Below are 20,915 nucleotides of genomic sequence, written 5' to 3'. Positions count from 1 at the left end.
GGTCAGGTTCGGGCTCAAGATTTATGCTCTAGTATGAGGTTCTTTTCCTGGAATGCTATATTGGGTTTACTCCAAACATGTCCTCTGTTCTGGTGTCCACATAATTCAATTTTAGATTCATCTGTCCAAAGAACATAATTCCAGAAATCCGGGTCTTTAGCTACATTCACTCTGGCAAACTTCAGTCTGGCCTTAATGTTCATCTTGGAGAGCGAGGTTTCCTCCTTGCACACCTCCCATGAAGGATAATCTTTCTGATTGTAGAGGCATGCACTTTCACATCAACAGTAGCAAGACCCTGCTGTAGGTCCTGTGATGATTATTTAGGGTTTTTTGAAGACTTTTTTTAGCATCTTGCAGTCTGCTCTCGGTGTGAACTTGCTTGGAAGGCCAGACCTGTGCATGTTGACAGTTGTTTTGAATGTCCTCCACTTGTAGACTTTTACGGACAGTGAAATGGCTGATTTTAGATTCTTTGGAAATCCCTTACCAGACTTGTAAGCGTTTACAATATTCTTTCTGAAGGCCTCAGACAGCTCCTTTGATCTCACCATGGTGTTTTCTCTCACTTCAACAGTCAGGGGCACACCAAACTAAAAGTGAGGTTTAAATAAGGCAAGCCTCCTTCAAAAACTGGGTAATGATGTTCTAATCATGTGCACCTGATATGATACCCCTGTGTGTGTGATTTTAGCCATTTTAATTAAGTGGGATTGAATGTGCGGGTGTCCTAATTTACTCAACCGAAATTACATTTACTTTACTGGTACACGATAACTATTGGTCTGATAATTATCGGTCCGATAATAGGAATTATGACGCCATCCCAATAAATCCAATAACATTATTAATAGGACCGATAATATGTACTGTGCTGGTTTTACAGTTTACACACACACTAGTATGGGAAATCAGTTGACCATTTGCGGGGCATTGCTCCCACCTGCTGGTCAGAATAATTCGCTGCATCCATTTTTTGTTACAGTCTGGTTCACATTACAAACTCATTCACTTACACATTGCGGTGTCTAGCGGTATCATTGACAATCGTGAATGCTTTCTGTTACGTTTCCGCCCTGGAAATATTAGTCTGTAAGTATTTTATATTTACTATAACATATGGATGTGCAACACATGTTTACTTCTGTAGTGAACGGTGATATGTACAGAACTTCATAAGTTGTTGTGTTATAGAAGCCAGCCAATGCTTTAGTAGCTCAAGCTAGTGTGCTATGCTATACATATAATAGTTGTGTATATAAGTGTATTGTGCAGTTTGTTGTATATTGAGTATTGAATATGTGTATTTTTCTGTTGTACTTTCACTATATTAAGACGAGTGTCTTCCCATAAAAGCAAGATAAGACCAAGCCTTGTGGTTTATGGAAGTGCATTCATTTTTAGCTGGCTGTCGGGCAGTGCAGAAGTGAAACGCACTGTTTTGTTCATGTCGTTATGAAAAATCAGGTGAAATCAAAGGCAAATCTATGCAGAATCAACCACGTTTTTTTGTTGTTGTTTGTTTTAACCTCCAGGTGTTCAAAAACCCAGGTTATACATTTAAAAAATTATATATTTATTATCGGTTAGGGTTGTTCCGATCATGTTTTTTTGCTCCCGATCCGATCCCAATCGTTTTAGTTTGAGTATCTGCCGATCCCGATATTTCCCGATCTGATTGCTTTTTTTTTGCTCCCGATTCAATTCCAATCATTCCCGATAATTTTTTCCCCATCATATACATTTTGGCAATGCATTAAGAAAAAAATGAATAAAACTCGGATAAATATATACATTCAACATACAGTACATAAGTACTGTATTTGTTTATTATGACAATAAATCCTCAAGATGCCATTTACATTATTAACATTCTTTCTGTGAGAGGGATCCACGGATAGAAAGACTTGTGACTTTGTATATTGTGACTAATTATTGCCATCTAGTGTATTTGTTGAGCTTTCAGTAAATGACACTGTAGGCATGCCCAAATGCATGATGGGAAGTGGAACCATGACCGTGCGTAGTGCTACCATTTGATATATCTTTTCTGCGTTGGGAAATAACTTGTGTTAAGAAAAAGATCAATTGCTACCTTGCTTCCCCACATTGCTTCCCATGATATTTCTAATCTTAGGAAGAGGGATTGTAAGGCTTTAGCCAATTAAAAAAAGGCTCCAAAAGCTGCCAAAATTCACTCTACTTATTTTACGCTGCCTTTTACCTCTCTATATAGGTAAAACGTCGCCATTACAGATTGAACGCGACAATGCGTGAGTGCGTCCTGCAGCGCATGCATTAATTGCATTAGATATTTTAACGTTATACATTTTTTAAAAAATTAATTACCGCTGTTATTGGGATAAATTTGATAACCCTACCTTAAGCCTAAACTAAAGACTCTGGATGAGTGTAACATATTATGTCTGTAACGTTAAATACAATTGGAAAAACGATTTAATTAAAAAATATATATTAAAAAAAGGCAAGGCCGATATTTTTTGACGACTCCGATACTTTGAAAATGACGTGATCGGACCCGATCGATCGGCATCCTGATCACGTTCATTTTATCGGTGTCGGCTTTGAGAAGCAGGAAGTTATCGATATTGGTATCGGTTTCAAAAAATGTATATCGTGCACCCCTAATTTATTTAAAATGACATTTTACAGAAAGTTATCAAAAAAATCTTTTTTTTAATTTAATTGTTTAGTTCTATTACTTGAATCTCCCAAGATTGTTAAAATTGATATTAAATATCCATATGACCAAATATGTTAGAGCACACACAGGCTTCCATAGTGTGTCCTAATTTTTCACATGACTGTAGGTCATTATCATTTTTCTTATGTTGAGTGCAAAAAATAACAAATGCCATGTGATGGATGGACAATGAGATATGAAGCTAAATCTACGTCTGTGTTGCGATTGCTTGTGGGTACATGTGACTGACTTTTCAGCATCCACCAGTTTGTCTTACCCGGTTGTAGAAGGGATGCTGAGGACCGGTCATCCCACTGAAGTAGGCACTGTGCGGCTGAGGTGGCAAGGAGCCCGCGAAGGAGCCTGGCGGAGAGCAGGCGCCCGCGTGCTGGCCGTATCCCGGCTGCGGACGAGATACCACCGCCTCTTGCAAAGGCATTGAGGGATACGTAACCCCGCCCACGTGCATCTGCTCCCTGGCGGCACGCACATCTAAAGAGAGGAGAATCACGGGGGTAGAGAGGAAGAGAGAGGGAATTGTTTGTGTGTGACGCCCATGATCATATCTCTGGCGATGACTATAAAGAGCCCTCAGATGAAACCCACGCATCAATAATTTTGCTTTATTTCGTCATCTGTGGCGATTCATTGAAAAGAAGAAAACATTTCTCAAGTGAAAAACGGCAAGTGTCACAGATGTTGCAAAGACAACAACAACCTTCAACAGTGAATTCCATTCACGCTCGGATCCTTACAACTCCATTTGCTTACAAAGAAACCGCCTTGTTGACATTCTGTTTTTTTTCTCGCCGGAGTGATATGCCAGCCACGTGATGATTTTGGCAAAAGGAGGCCTAGACAAATAAATTGACGAAACAAAAGACCATGGGAACTCATAGGCACAACAGAACTGTGCTGCAATTGTTTTCTCCGATCAATCCGAGTAGGCGCTGAGTAAGAGTTTTGGGGGAGCCTCCCCGAAGTGAAGTTAAACAAGGCCAGCGACAGGAACAGAGTGGCTCTGTGTCGCTGGCGAGAAAGCAGAAGCCAGAAACAGAAGGCACCAGAATGTCTCCTGGTTATACAAGTGGTGGCTGAATGACACACTGAGTGAGACCCAAAGCAGCCTGTGAACACAATGGGGGCCTTATGATGTGAGTCAAGCCCATGGGCGGGTATCGTTGACGGTGCTGCCCACAGGATACTGGGCACAGAGTAGATGGAGGACGACACGATCTGTCTATAGGTATAGGGAAACATACAGCGATGAAAACCCGCCAAATACACATTTTACCTAGCTATTATTAGGAGTTCCCATAGTCTGCTCCGCTGTGTGACTCAGCATTAGCCTAACAGGACAGAAGTGTGTGTTTTCCTTTGGTCTCCTCACAACGTGACGCAGCAACTTCACACTAGCCTTCATTGACACTTTGGAATGGGCTGACCGTACACTGACGCACGGCATGAAAAGTGCGGCGCCACTCTGGCTCCGATCTGAAAACAGTTGTAATAGTACTATGCCGCTTGAACGCTCGAATTTGGCGAGACTCAGCAAGAAACAGGAAGTACTATTGTGTAGGTCTTTATCTGAGCAAATTTAAGATAACAAGTAGGGTTGTTCCGATCATGTTTTTTTGCTCCCGAACCGATCCCGATCGTTTTAGTTTGAGTATCTGCCGATCCCGATATTTCCCGATCTGATTGCTTTTTTTTTTTGCTCCCGATTCAATTCCAATCATTCCCGATAATTTTTCCCGATCATATACATTTTGGCAATGCATTAAGAAAAATATGAATAAAACTCGGACGAATATATACATTCAACATACAGTACTTAAGTACCATATTTGTTTATTATGACAATAAATCCTCAAGATGGCATTTACATTATTAACATTCTTTCGGTGAGAGGGATCCACGGATAGAAAGACTTGTAATTCTTAAAGGATAAATGTGACTTTGTATATTGTGACTAAATATTGCCATCTAGTGTATTTGTTGAGCTTTCAGTAAATGATACTGTAGCCATTTAATTGTTCTGCGCAAATGCATGATGGGAAGTGCAACCCTGACTGTGCGTAGTGGCACCAATTGATATATCTTCTCTGCGTTGGAAAATAACATAGGGTGTTAAGAAAAAGATCAACTACTACCTTTCTTCCCCACATTGCTTCCCACGATATTTCTAAGTGTTGAGAGAGGGATTTTAAGGCGTTAGCCAACTAAAAAAAAGGCTCCAAAGACTGCCAAAATTCACTCTACTCATTTTACGCTGCCTTTTAGCTCTATACATAGGTAAAACGGCGCCATTATAGATTGAACGCGACAATGCGTGAGTGGGTCGTGCAGCACATACGTTAATTGCGTTAAATATTTTAACGTGAGTAATTTTTTAAAAAATCAATTACCGCCATGAACGCTATAAATTTGATAGCCCTACTTTAAGCCAAAACTAAAGACTCTGGATGAGTGTAAGACATTTTGTCTGTAACGTGAAATACAATTAGAAAACGATTTAATTAAAAAATATATATATATATATATTAAGAAAAGGAATGTCTGATATTTTTTTGCCGATTCCGATACTTTGAAAATGACGTGATCGGACCCGATCGATCCCGACATCTTTAGTTGTAATAGTATTATGCCGCTTGAACGCTCGAATTTGGCGAGACTCAGCAAGAAACAGTAAGTACTATTGTGTAGGTCTTTATCTGAGCAAATTTTAAGATAAGTTAACAATTACCAGTATTTCTTGACCTGACATGATCAAATTTGATGAAAAAGAGGAACATAATGCCATCAAATGAGGATTCAATACACAGTGGCCATATGTTTAGGGTCATTGTCTTGCTGAAAGACCCAGGGACGACCCATCTTCAGCTTTCGGGCAGAGGGCAACAGATTTTGATTTAAAGTGCAGGTGACACGAAAAACCATGTTTATTTCATAATACACGCGGTATTTTATGCTCCTGAACGATATGGACCGCTTGGATGTATGTGGAAGCGATCGCTATATTTATTTAGTTTTTTAAATCCCGCGCCATGAAAATGAGTGACTTCCGGCTTCGGTCTAGCATTGAGGAGGAGGGCGCTGTGACGTGTACGGGTGAAGGCGTCCTCTTCACTAAACAGCGGTACTGTTGTGTATGAGGACTAAGGATTCAGCTGATTTTGCAGATTAATACATTTATTTTTCGCATCACGCCAGCCAAACGGCTGCAGAAAAATCTTGCTTTATGAGGGAGAGGCGTGTGCGCCTTTTTGGAGTTTCAAAAGGTTCCCATTCACCGTGGATATATGCCAAAACAAGCCCTACTACTGTGGAACCATTAGACTTAGGAGGAAGTGAGTAAACATCTTGTTTTGTATTATGTCAAATACGACTACAGCGATTACAAAGTAAACACTACAAACTTTCTTTAAATAAAGGACGACTTACGTTTGATCATTGATAGGCATATAAAAAGCTCTCCTCGTGCACATTAGCTGCACGTTAGCTGCACAACAACTGCAGCCGCCCTCCTCCGGGGAACGAACTGTAAATTGCTCTCCGCCGGGCGGTTTGCCGATCCGCAAAGACAATCGACAACCCAGTCGTCATGTCAAATAATCCGGGCTAGTTATGTGTGATTTTCCGCTTCGAAGACTTTGAAACATCACTCCGTTCGGGTTAGCATGTCGGCTAGCTGTCACGCCTCTTGGTTTGTTTACATTCTCCGAAGCCGGGGAAGGAAAATGACAGATTGACGCCGATTTAGGTGTCATAAAGTGCAACAGTAAAGGTGAAGTCGACAGTTTTGACCATTATGGAGTAATTTTGCCATGTCGTCCTGAATAAGTGCATTTTTATTATTTCATATTCCATTTAGCACAAGACTGTTATTTGTCATGACCATGCCATTTATTTAGCAATTGGGGAAAATACTTGGGATAAAAAAAAGAATATCCTGTAAAAATATTGGAGTAGAGAGACTGAAACAATGACATTTTGCAGCTCTCTTCGTCGGGTTTTCCTCGTTGTGAATAGTTCCCCCTTGACGGGCTGACTAGTCCTTCTCAAGCCAATTATTTAGCTAGTTGGGAAAAATATTGGAGTAGAGAGACTGAAACAATGACATTTTGCGGCTCTCTTCGTCGCATTTTCCTTGTTCTGAATAATTCCCCCTCAATGGGCTGAATAGTAAAACCGATGAGCCCAGTCTCCCGCTGACGTCATCCACCTGTTGGGGACGCTAGAACCCTATAATGGTAGGCGTGGCTAACCGGCAGATTAAAAGACTAATTTCTCGTCATCTGCGCTTTGCTAAATTGTTGTATATAGTTGACTCGTCTCAAAATATGTGATTCTAATTCACATAATAATGCTATTTAAGACTTTTTTTTCCCTCCTGTCGTATGCTCTTTACATCATTAACGTTCTGTTAAAGCGATCCATGGATGGAAAGACTTGTAGTTCTTAAAAAATAAATGTTATTACAAGTTATAGAAATTTTATATTAAAGCCCCTCTTAATGTTTTTGTTTTAATAAAATTTGTAAAATTTTCAATCAAAAAAGAAACTAGTAGCTCGCCATTGTTGATGTCAATAATTACACAATGCTCATAAAATCAGTCGCACTCAAGCGCCAGCAGAGGGTGAAAAAAACACCAAAAAACACAAGTAACAAGTGGACATTCCCCTGTGCTGTCATTTTAATCTGTTTGAGCGGGGCATGTGCGTTAATTGCGTCAAATATTTTACCGTGATTCATTTAAAAAATTAATTACCGCCCGTTAACGCGATAATTTTGACAGCCCTAGTTTTAGTATCAAATTAGTATGACTCATACCAGGGGTCGCGTTAACCGAATATTTTCCGTCGTTGACCGTTTTTTTAAAACGGTAACGGAAAAAAACTGAAGTCCATCTGTCATTTTGACAGGTTGCAATTCACACCCCAGACCACGGGGTGGCGAGTGAGCATATTAATTAGCTATTGTCTCTCTTGATGCATGACGTCGTTGGCCCTAACTCGGAAAAATGTCAAGGCAACTGAGTGTTTGCCTGGCACGGCCAGACTGTTCTCCCTTTCTTTTTCAAACACTGAGAGAAAAGTCTGGGACACAGCCTCTCGAGTAGGTCCAAAATCAATCGACAAATCAGATTTGTTTATTTGCGTGACGTGTTCTTCACGAGCAACGTCACTCTTGCTCGCCGAAGGTCGTCGCTACAACAACACGGATGGCGAAAGGGAGAGCCGAGAATATGTTCCAATACGCGGTAAATTCAGTTTTAAATGAGCTAAAACACATCGACACGAGTCATTGACAACAGTCTGTCTGGCGCTAGCCATGTTGAATAAACTCCTTTCTCCTCGTATGTTTACTTCCGCGCGCAAGTCCCTCGTCCTGCCCTCGTCGCTTTGCTAACGGCACGTCTGCCCGTCGCTGATTGGTGCACTCCGCTGTCTGTTTGCCTCTTGTTAAGCTTGTTCGGACAGAATATTAATTAAAAATGAATGAAAACTAAATACTATTGAATATGTCATTATTATCATTTTAAAAATGTAAGTGACGGGTAAAAATAGATTATGACTGGATTTTTATGACACCGTCAGTCAAAATGACAGAGAACGAAAAGTCTAGCGCAACCTCTGACTCATACGTACATTTATCTTTTAAGAATTACATGTCTTTCTATCCGTGGTACCCCTTAAATCACCCTGTCGTCAAGACAACCTTACTGGGTGTTAAAAAGTCATCATACCTGCTATTATCTCTCGGAGTTTGGGGTCCAGGTTGACGGTGCAGGGCAAGAACATCTCCACATCTCTGGCAGTGAGGACAGGTGTTCGGGAGGAGAGGAAAACCTCAAAGCTGCGGATGTCGCCGTCAATCTCTAGCAGCGGTTCCACATCCTTAGTGGTGGGAATATTTTTGGACAACCTAAAGGTGTTAAAAACAAAAACACAGAAAAGACTTAATCATGATTATACAGTAAATTAACTCAAATTGTTCCCACAAAGTAGGAAACGCTAGTATTGGGCATAATGTCTTAGTAAGTTGAAGAATTAAACTGTGTGAGGAATTTAGATAAGCAACATGTCTCAATACTGAATTTACGGTTCATGAGACAGACAACAGCCTGGCGGAAAAATTAGAGGAAATGGTAAGCAGCGCTGTTAAGATGGAGAAGATACTGCATGTAACGGTCATCATCTTCGTCCTCATCAGAGGGGTGAGATAACCAGATTTAGAGAAGACAAGATAGCGAAGGGAGGGGGATGTTCAAGGACAGATAGAGTGAGGGACGTTATCTTGTCTGAGCAGAGGAGGAAACCTGAGAAGATGACAATCAGGGCAATTTAGCAAGCAGCGGGCGGAAGCGCGTCATGGTGCACGGCTACAGTTAACATGATGTTTGTTATCTCGAGCCTGTCGTAAACACTATGTTCTGGGATGGTTGCATGACTGTGTCATAGTTCGGTTCTTGTTTATATCACAGAGCAAGTGAATAAGGTCATATGAAAGGAATTCATGTGACGCTATTTTTTTTTATATGGGTTTAAAGGAATGTTTATAAATTTCTATTACGTGGGAATTACATTCAAATAACTTAGATGTTTAAGCGTCGGTGGTTCAGACATGAAAATATGAACTTCAAAACGACTTTTGACAGCAGCCATTCATCAACACAATGCGACACGCTTATCAGATCCATGTGGAGACTCCAACAAGGAACAGGCCTTTTCCTAATCTCTGCCTCCATCTCTCATTTGGACTCCATGCATACGTCTATTCTTGCATCTCACACATAAAGGTTATGTTCATACATGAAAACAAGAACTTTAGTTTATATAGCACTGCCACTTGCAAAAGACTGAAAAAGTATTGTGTATAGCTGGCCAAAAGTCGTCAAAGTAACTTTACACGAATACACACCAATTGCTTCTCCTCTAAGATTAAAACCATTGACGTGTTACGTAGTAGTGGTTAAGGGTGTGACAAAATATCGAAATGGTGATATATCGTGATACTTTGTATCCCAAAAGGTTATCGATATGCTCCTGCCAAGAATCGAGATATTGTTTTAAAAACTTGTGCATTTATTGAAGATTTAATCACAGCCATCTCCCCAGTGCCTTTGCCTGACATGTAGCCTCATATCATCAAGGACTGAGGGGAATTTTGATCATCTTCATCATCTTGTAATCTTCTATAAATCTCACTGGAACAGCACCAAACAAAAATTCCAGCATCATCATCTTGTCAAGAGTCAAGAATCTGCATTGGACAAGGTGTCAAGAGTCAAAAATGTACATTGGACAAGGTGATGATGCTGGAACTTTTGTTTGGTGCTGTTCCAGTGAGACTTTAAATGGCCCAAAATTACCTGATTGCCTGGCATTGACTGCCACTGACAGCCATAGACGTTCAATCCGTTTGAAGTGGGAGGGATGGCAGCGAATGAACGAATGTTCATTCGCTGCCACCCTCCCAGTTCAAATGGATTGGATGTCTACTAGTGATAAACTCATTCCAATTCACACGAGAAGCTTGTTTTTCTGTTAATTAGTTCTTTGTAGAATATCCTCGAATGATTTCCTGACCGATCGATAATCGTTGTATCGCCATATCATCAGGTCATCGTCATCGTGAGCTTTCTATCGCAAATCGTATCGTATCGTGAGGTTCCCACTCCTAGTAGTGGCACAGTAATATACTGTACATTTTGGTAGACAACACAGATATGGAAAAGATACATATAAAATGTATAAAGTTCAAATATGTTTTATATGGAACTTGTATGTAGGGCTGCAGCTATGATTATTTTAGTAGTCGATTAATCTATCAAGTATTTAGTTCGAATAATCGAGTAATGAGATTAGGAACATTTAATGCGTTGCAAAATAAACTGTAATTAATTTGAATTTTGCAACCTTGAAAAATGTAACAACCCCTTGAATTTTTCTAAAAGGCCTCTCCTATTAGGTTTTTTCAACGTAGAGTCCATATGTTGTGCAAAACTGCTCCAAAAAGTTTCTTGCACACATAGTCCAAACACAACAGGAAATCGGGTATTTTAGATTGAATGTGAACTTTATATCGATTTACAAGGTGCACACTTGAGACCTTGGCACCTAGGGAGTTAGTTGAATCCACCTTAAAATTGGTGAGACTGTTGATGAGACATATGAGATCATAAATGATCAAAATCATACGTTTCCATTCACGGGCCTGGCTTGGGCATCGTGCCAAATTCTGGCTTTTTTTGGGGGGGAGGCAAATTCAGTAAATGACTAACAAATCCCTGATCCAAATTTCAATCTTTTTGTGGCATGTATATTAGGCATCCCAGGCTGAACACGAGTGCGTTAAAATTTTACCCATTCGGCTCTGCTGGGAACAGGAAACCCCAATTTTTACTAGAAAGGCTCCTCCTCCAAGGGAAAAAAAAAATCGATTGACCTCAAAACCTCCATTAGGGGAGCCTTTAGACATGTGTTCAGTTGCCTGATGAAAAATAGTTTCGTTGAGGCAGCGGGGTCCAAACAGGAAAGTGAAAATGACAGTCGGCATTTTTCCTCGCCACAAATTTTGAACAATCATAATTTAGCAGACATTCAACATATCTGCACCAAACTTCCCGTGCTTGGTGAGAGTCCTGTAGGGGTCATTTGCATCAACTCTACAGCGCCAACTAGCGGAAACAGAAAGTCACTCATTTTACATTTTACTCATTTTGACTGAAAAAATATTATGCACAGCAGGCAAAAAGCCGTCAAAGTAATCTTTGTACAAGCATGCACACCAATTGCTTCTCCTCTAAGATTAAAACCATACATGTGGTTTTGAAATTTGTCGTGTTATGCAGTAGTGGTACAGTAGTATACTGTACATCTTGCTGGACAGCACCGATATAGAAAAGATATATACAAAATGTATAAAGTTCATATATGTTTTATATGGAACTTGTATGTAGGGCTGCAGCTATAATTATTTTAGTAGTCGATTAATCTATCAAGTAGTTAGTTTGAATAATCGAGTAATGAGATCAGGAACATTTAATGCAATTCAGAATAAATTTTAATTTTGTGACCTTGCGAAAAAAAACGTAACAAAATGGCTCAGTGGCGCCTCCTTGAATTTTACAAAAAGGCCTCTCCGGTTAGGTTTTTTCAACATAGAGCGATGAAATTTGGTGAGTCCATACGTTGTGGAAAACTGCTCCACAAAGTCAATTGCACATATATCCCAAACACAACAGGAAATCAGGTATTTTTGATTGAATGTGAAATTTATATTGATTTACAGGGTGCACATTTAAGACCTTGGCACCTAGGAAGTTAGTTGGATCCAGCTCAAAATTGGTGAGACTGTTCATGAGACAGATCTTAAGTTATCAAAATTGTAAGTTTCCATTCGTGGGCCTGGCTTGGGGAGCGTGCCAAAGTCTGCCTTTTTTCGGCAAAAAGCCAAATTCAGTAAATGACTAACAACTCCCTGATGAAAGGTTCAATCTTTTTCATATCTGGCATGTATGTGACTAACAACTCCCTGATGGAAGGTTCAATCTTTTTCATATCTGGCATGTACAGTGGGGAGAACAAGTATTTGATACACTGCCAATGGGTTTTCCCATTGGCAGTGTATCAAATACTTTTCTCCCCACTGCATGTAAGGTATCCCATCATCACCTCGTGAAGTCAAAAATCTGCATTGGACAAGGTGTCAAGAGTCAAGAATCTGCATTGGACAAGGTGCTGATGCTGGAACTTTGGTTTGGTGCTGTTCCAGTGAGATTTACAAAGATGACTGCCTGAAGAAAACATAAAAAATCCCTCAGTCCTTGATGATATGGGGCTGCATGTCAGGCAAAGGCACTGGGGAGATGGCTGTGGTTAAGAACTAATTAACAGAAAAACAAGCTTCTCATGTGAATTGGATGAGTTTATCACTAGTAGGCGTCCAATCCATTTGAACGTCTATGGTTGTCAGTGGCAGTCAATGCCAGGCAATCACGTAATTTTGGGCCATTTAAAGTCTCACTGGAACAGCACCAAACAAAAGTTCCAGCATCTCCACCTTATCCAATGAACATTTTTGACTCTTGACGCCTTGTCCAATGCAGATTCTTGACTCTTGACAAGGTGATGATGCTGGAATTTTTGTCTTTTGGTGCTGTTTCAGTGAGATTTACAGATGATTGAAAGATGATTGCCTGAGGAAGACATCAAAATTCCCCTCAGTCCTTGATGATATGAGGCTGCATGTCAGGCAAAGGCACTGGTTAAATCTTCAATAAATGCACAAGTTTACATTGAAATTTTAGACAGCTATCTTTTCCCTTCAATTGAAAATATGTTTGGGGATAATGGAATCATTTTCCAAGATGACAATGCATCATGCCATAGAGCTAAAACTGCCTTCCTTGGAGACTCATCCAGTCAATGTCATGGCCTGCAAATAGCCCAGATCTCAACCCTATTGAAAACCTGTGGTGGAAATTGGTAAAAAAAAAAAAAAAAAAAAAAAAAAGGTCCACAGCAAGGCTCCGACCTGCGAGGATGATCTGGCAACTGCAATCAAATAGAGTTGGCACCAAATTGATGAAGAATACTCATCAGGTCCATGCCTCAGAGACTGTAAGCTGTCATAAAAGCCAGAGGTGGTGCTACTAAATGCTAGAGATGTGTTTTGATTGTTATTTGTTTCTTAAGATTCCATATTTTTGTCCTCAGAATGGAGTGATTCCACATATATATTTACCTGCACTTGCTCTATAAAAGTATCATTAACTGACCACCATATTTTTTATTCATTTCTTTTCGTGTTTCCGAATGCTAAAGAGTTGCACTTTTGAACTAATTCATTATTTTTTTTCAAGGTTTTTAACAGAGTTTGTTCTACATGATAAAATGTCCGAGTGAGTGCTCGTCCGAGACTCGTGATTCCATACTTTTTGCTAGGGGTTGTATAAGAACAGCAAAAGTGCTCCAACCTCCTTCCCATACGTCAACCATGCTTTTTGTTATCTACGCAGTTCTGAAAACACTGCCTGAAATGTAGGGTTTTCCCCCAACAACTTTACTTGGTTTTGCCAGTGAACACAGGCTGGCCTATGTGTGACCGTATTCAATGATTGCTACCACTGTGGCAGCACTCTCGCAAAGTCAGAGGGAGGTCAGCATCTGGAAAGGGCTCAACACAACACATTGTTAGCGAATAATGAAACTCACAACTATGATAATCCAGTTAACACACTGGTGGAAATGGCTCCATCAGCCTGGACAAATTCCAAAGCGGAAAAGTCTCATAGTTAATTGACGAGTGGACGGAACGCTCGTTCATTTATGGCCGTTTCTGACTTTTCATTGGTTTTAGAATCCACCAAGCTTATTGCGAACCGGCAGGTAGGGGTTCACCTTCCCGTTCAAGGACATTTTGACAGGACAGATGGCTGGTGATGGACTCATCTGCTGTTGCAGGGCACAAACCTGTGACCTTGTGGTTGCAGGATGTCTCTAACCAAATGAGCAAATCTGGCAAGATGCGCACGTGGAGGCGAATGTCCGAAATGAAAGTGAGGAAAAGTCTTAAGAGTGAAACAGAGTAAACCGCTTGAATTTGTTGTCATGGCAAATAGTCAAAACATCGTTGGCCCACTTAGATACATGCTTTCTTAATTATTCACACTAAAACACAGATGCAGATATGTAATAAGTACTTGAGGACACACAGCTGGGTTTTAGAGGACAAAGCCTTCTCAGTGTTTCTCCCATCAAGTCTTTGCGCCAGACCCAGAAGGTCAACTAAGCAGCATGTTGGCACATAGATGAACCTTACTCACCTTGTGTCTGCGTTAAAGACACATACAGGTGTTCCTAGCAAAAACGGCAAAATGCTACACACAACCGGAGTGTAACCATAGGGAATTCAATGGTTGACATGATAATACGAGCTCAGATATGCGCTGTGTTTGGTTCCTCTTTCCCATGAACTGTACTAACCCATGTACAGACTGAGAGAAGTCTGTTTTCCCACATTTCCAGCGGGCTTAGTGATGTTTATTAGCGGTACGCAGACGCAGACCAACAGGAGCCAGTGACTTTCTCTCTTTCCTCGCGTTGCGGCCACAGACAATCAAGCTGTTTATTAGCGGGGTATTAGCTACGACGGTTCATATTTTCACTGTGAAGGGCTGCCTTCTTCTTGAAAGAAGACAAGCGCAAAATGACATTTCATCCAAAGATAAGAGTGGAGCTGGTGGTATGCCAAATGAAGGATATCCATCAGCAAGTTAAACAGACGGCAAGGAAAGAGCAGTAAAAAGTAGGGTTGTTCCGATCATGTTTTCTTGCTCCCGATCCGATCCCGATCATTTTAGTATCTGCCGATATTTACCGATCCGATTGCTTTTTTTCCCCTCCCGATTCAATTCCAATCATTCCCGATAATTTTTCCCGATCATATACATTTTGGCAATGCATTAAGAAAAAAATGAATGTATACATTCAACATACAGTACACAAGTACTGTATTTGTTTATTATGACAATAAATCCTCAAGATGGCATTTACATTATTAACATTCTTTCTGTGAGAGGGATCCACGGATAGAAAGACTTGTGACTGTTTATGGTGACTAAATATTGCCATCTAGTGAATTTGTTGAGCTTTCAGTAAATGACGCTGCAGTCATGCCCCAATGCATGATGGGAAGTGGAGCCATGATGGGAAGTAAAACCATGACGGTGCGTTGTGCTACCAATGGATATATCTTCTCCGCTTTGGGAAATAACTTCGGTTGTAAAGACAAAGATCAATTGCCACCTTGCTTCCCCAAATTGCCTCCCAGGAAATTTCTAATCATAGGGAGAGGGCTTGCAAGGTTTTAGCCAATTGAAGAAAGGCTCTAAAGGCTGCCAAAATTCACTCTATTCATTTTGCGCTGCCTCTTATCTCTCTATATAGGTAAAACGGCGACATTACAGATTGAGCGCGACAATGAGTGAGAGGGTCGTGCAGCGCATCTATTAATAGCGTTAAATATTTTAGCGTGACACACTGTTTAATAAAATAATTGCCGCCATTATCGGGATATTTTTGATAATCTTTCCTTAAGCCTAAATTAATGACTCTGGATGAATGTAACATATTATGTCTGTAACGTTAAATACAATTAGAAAACGATTTAATTAAAATATATATATATTAAAAAAAAAGGCATGGCCGATACTTTTTTGCCGATTCCGATACTTTGAAAATGACGTGATCGGACCCGACATCTCTAGCGTAAACGCGTCGCTGCCGACACGTTCAGTGTTAAAGGGTTAACTAACAATGAGTTGTTAGCCCTTGCGTGAAGTAAACAAAAAAAACTCTATTCAGCGAGTTATCTTCACAGCTGACAGATGAGGCACCAAACGCATTCTTATCAACGATCGATTTGCCAAATGACAAGATGGATGCTTTAGTTTGGAGTGCCGAGGAAATGCGGTTTGATACTTTTCAGCAGACTGGTGACAAAGTGAGATGGAGGCCACGAGGCATCCCAGAAGCCGTGGCCGGACAATGGGCCCATTGACAGGACCCGGCTTATAACCACAAGCAGTACAGGCGCTTAGGTCCTATTGCTCTCTGTGTGGCTCGGCCACTGGGAGCTTTCAGAGCTTATCCAAATGCTAATAGGTCCAAAAGCCGAGTGGAGTACAGCCTTTCTTCTCCTCTCAGCCTCCCACACGCTGCCGGGAATGAGCAGAATTCATTCCTCTCGTTGGAAGCTAGGAGCATGAATGTGCCACTTGACTTTGCTTTACAGCTGCCCTCTGTGCTTAGAGACAACAAGCGCACACAAAGAGGTGGTCCCGCAGCCAAACATTTCCATAAAGGGGCCCAAAGACTGAGAGGGATGCCGACGGAACAGACAAAGCCTTATGCGCGCGATGCTGGAGGAGCCGAAGAGCGCCGATGTCAAAGGCTGCGCGACCGATACGAGAGTGCGTGGGTGAAGAAGTTAACCAGGCACGAGGTCGACGCATTCCTCTGCCGGGCAGAGTCACAGCCCCTGGCACCTTGAGTGCCAAGTGTGGGGATGAAGCAAGCAAGGACCTTCTCTGGAAGAAAAAAAAAAAAAAAAAAAAAGCGGACGCACGGGAAGCAGGCGGGCATGCAAGCTGTAAAAGAATAATGTTACATATAAAGCAGCTACCGCAGAAACATGAATGTTTTCACTTAGATGGGTTTTTTGTATCGCTAAAATCCAGGCTAATTTTCTTGATTGGAATCAAATGCTTCGAGTAATATGGACACACAGCTCAGATTGTGCCAACTTTTGACTTGTGGTAATGTCTGGTTTGCATATGAATTCATGGCAGGGTTTAGTCGGATAAATGAAGCTTTCTTATACTAAGATGGACTTGTACATCCCCACGCAAGCCGCAGATGCTTACGCTAATGGGAAACACAACAGGCTTTAGTAAGCGGCCTCTCGGTGAGCAGGGCGCAGGACGCCGTGGTTCCCTCGAGCTTTGATTAAACTCATCTGTAGCCCTGAAATTGAGTCTTTCTTTTCCAGCTGTGTACCCCATGAAAAACCCCCAAAACATGAATGAACGTTCTGCTTGGAGTAACAAGGGTTTTATTTCTTGAGAAACTGCAAAAACACTCAACCTCATTTTATGGATTATTGCACAATTGGAGGGTACTAACAGAATTGATTAGGCTGCATGTGGTTGTTTAATAGACATAACACACAAGTTAGGGGGTCAGTAACCACTCCAAGAGGCATTGCGACCCAGTTTCTCCAGAAGAGACAATACTGGGAGACGCACGCACATACTGACATTTGAAATGATTGTGTCAGTTCGACTGTAAATTTATCTATATGAGACGGAAAACACAGACAAGACTGAAAAAGCAGTTTCTGCTCTTGCACTCCTCTTTAAAATAAACTGCTGTATTTTAAGCCAAAGGTACTGTTGTGCTTGAGAGAACAATATGTCTATATGCTGCCATAGCAGATTCATGGCGCATTTAGCCCCCAAACGATTTTTAATTTGTCCGTTTTACCCTGGAAACCCCCATTTACAGACGTCGCGCAACCGCTTTTGTTTCAACCCAGCCATAAAAAGGAGGTAAGTAGTTATATGTTTTATTCAAAATGTCTGTCATTATTAGCTTTGAGTAATTGATTTCTAACATTTCATTAAAAAAAAAAAAACGACTTTAAAAAATTATTCACTCGCATTTTTTAAACTTTTAAACAAATGACGTCACAATGAAAAAAAAGGTGTCTGTAAGTAAGTCACGGATATCTACCTCATAACTATCGCTTAATTGTATGTTTTTTTTGTCACCGTCGCATTTTCCCCGATATGTTAGATGATAATCGATCCAAACAAAGAAAAAAAAAAACGTTTAAAAGGGTAAATATATGAAAAAGAACATCTGGATCACTCCTTGATGTCTGCAATTTCTGCATCGCGACCCTTGTTATATGACCATGTTTCACCCATAAAAGCTCAAAAAAATATAGCTGTGGCCATTCACAGCTGTGTCTTGACACTCAGTGATACATGCTACATGGAGTTTTTGGATCGAAAAAAAGGTAAGTACGCAGTAATATCTCGTTAAAATCATGGCATCTTTACATATGGGGAATTTCTTTTTTTTTAAATGCCCACCTGTTCAAAATTTTTCTTCCCCCAGAAAAATTAGATTTTAAAAAGCTTTCCAGTTAAGTATCACAGGTGCATATCAGACAACTTTGAAATTTGGCCAAATTGGGTGTCTCACAGCATCACTTCAAGTCACCGGAGTTTTTCCCGCCATATATAAAAGGGGTGGGAACCTCTGGGTACCTCATGATACCATACAAGGATGACGATAACAAATATCTCACAATATGGCGATACAACAATTATCAATATATTATGGGTCAGGAAATACAGTAGTATGAAAAAATATCTGTACCTTCTCTCACATTTCTGCATAAAATCACCGTCAAATGTGATCTGATCTTTGTCAAAAATCACACAGATGTAAAAACAGTGTCTGCTTTAACTAAAACCGCCAAACATTTATAGGTTTTCAAATTTGAATTAGAATGGCATGCAAACAATGACAGAAATGGGGAAAACAAGTAAGTGAACCCTCTGCCTAAGGAGACTGAAAGAGCAATTGAAACCGATTTTTACTAAACAATTTAAGTCAGGTGTGTGCCCAATCACTGATGAGTGGTTTAAAGTTGGCCTGCCCACTATAAAACACACATTGATGAGAAGCATTGTCTGATGTGCATCTTGGCTCGGTCAAAAGAGCTGTCTGAAGACCTGCGATCAAGGACTGTTGATTTGTCTAAAGCTGGGAAAGGATACAAAACCATCTCTAAAAGTCTGCATGTTCATCAATCGACAGTCAGAGAAGTTGTCTACAAATGGAGAGAGTTTGGCACTGTTGCTTCTCTCTCAAGGAGTGGCCGTCCACCGAAGATGACGCCAAGAGCTCAGCGCAGAATACTCCGAGAGGTAAAAAAAGAACCCGAGTGTCTGCTAAAGACTTACAGAAATCAATGGCACAGTCCAGAGGACACCACGGAGGAAGCCACTGCTGTCTAAAAAAACATTGTTGCTCGTTTAATGTTTGCAAAAAGGCTCTTGGACACTCCACAGAAGTTTGGAAAAATATGTTGTGGATTGATAAAACCAGAGTCATGTGTGGAGGAAAAATGGGACAGCTCACCAACATCCACACCTCATCCCCACCGTGAAGCATGGTGGAGGGAGCATCATGATTTGGGGCTGTTTTGCTAACTTAGGGCCTGGACAACTTGCAATGTTTAATGGAAGAATGAATTCAAAGGTTTATCAGGATGTTTTGCAGGACAACCTGAGGGAGCATCATGATTTGGGGCTGTTTTGCTGCTTCGTGGCCTGGACAACTTGCAATCTTTAATGGAAGAATGAATTTAAAGTTTATCAGGATGTTTTGCTGGAAAACCTGAGGCTATCTTTCAGACAGTTGACGCTAAAAAGAGGATGGATGCTGCAACAAAACAAGGATCCAAAACACAGAAATAAATCAACCACAGAATGGTTTCAGAAGAACAAAATACATGTTCTTGAGTGGCCAAGTCAAAGTCCAGACTTGAACCCTATTGAGATGCTGTGGCATGACCAAAAGACAGCGATTCATGCCAGACATACGACGAATCTGACTGAACTACAGCAGTTTTGTGGAGAAGAATGGACCAAGATTAGTCCTGATCGATGTGCCAGACTAATCCGCAACTACAGGAAGCGTGTGGTTGAAGTTATTGCTGCCAAATGGGGGGCACAAAATATTAAATGTGATGGTTCACTTACCGTATTGGCCCGAATATAAGACGGTGTTTTTTGCAATGAAATAAGATTAAAAAAGAGGGGATTGTTTTATATTCGCGGTGTAGACATTATATCCATTCACGACGCTAGATGACGCCAGATACCATTGAAGCGATGTTCTGTTATGACTAGGGCTGCAGCTATCGAATATTTTAGTAGTCGATTAATGAAGTAGTAGTAGTGATGAAGTAGTTCGTTCGAATAATCGAGTAATTGGATAAGGAACATAGAAAATTAAAATACCTGAGCTGAGCCTCAAACAGTATTAAAAAAATTAATAAAAATATATGAGGATCTATGTACAACAAAAGAATATTTGACTAAAGTCTGCTAGCTTAAATGCTATAATATGCTAACTTTTTTAACAATGCTTTTAACAAATGGTCCAAACACGTATTCCCACAAAAAAAAAAAAAACACGGCCGAATATACCTATAAACTAAATTACGAATGCATTAAAAAAAACTTTACCTCTAACAAAAACTTAGTTTATGTTGGTCTTAACAGAGAGCAGCTGGATTCAACCACGTCAAATGAAGCACACTAGAGGGCAGAGTATCCACTCAAATCAATAAAACTAAATGAAAACGCTTTCAAAACAAACCATCACAACGGCACTTTAACTAAACGAATACTCGTAGCAGCAAAATTTAATTCGAATATTTTTTTCTAATCGAATACTCGACTTAATTGATTAATCGTTGCATCACTAGTTATGACAGATCTCAGTTTTTCTCCCCATTCACGACACTAGATGGCGCAAGATATCATTGAAGCGATGTTCTGTCATGACAGATCTCAGCTACTAGTTTAACCAGTTTGCATTATTTTATTGCAATGTTTTT

General features: G+C 40.4%; 1 protein-coding gene across 5 annotated transcripts in view; it reads right to left on the bottom strand.

Moving 5' to 3' along the window:
- Positions 1-20,915, bottom strand: part of kidins220a (kinase D-interacting substrate 220a) — a 142,838-nt gene that overhangs the window by 32,863 nt on the left and 89,060 nt on the right. For all 5 annotated transcript variants that reach the window (XM_057860412.1, XM_057860414.1, XM_057860415.1 and 2 more), the window contains exons 24-25: positions 8,455-8,633; positions 2,982-3,196 (exon numbers count right to left, since the gene is read on the bottom strand). In XM_057860412.1, the coding sequence (XP_057716395.1) occupies positions 2,982-3,196; positions 8,455-8,633 (394 nt within the window). The remainder of the gene's footprint in view (positions 1-2,981; positions 3,197-8,454; positions 8,634-20,915) is intronic.

Source organism: Corythoichthys intestinalis, chromosome 15, assembly GCF_030265065.1.
Source record: "Corythoichthys intestinalis isolate RoL2023-P3 chromosome 15, ASM3026506v1, whole genome shotgun sequence".
In the NCBI taxonomy this organism is placed as follows: domain Eukaryota; kingdom Metazoa; phylum Chordata; class Actinopteri; order Syngnathiformes; family Syngnathidae; genus Corythoichthys; species Corythoichthys intestinalis.
The sequence above is the reverse complement of the archived record's forward strand: the minus strand, read 5'-3'. Positions and strand labels throughout refer to the sequence as shown.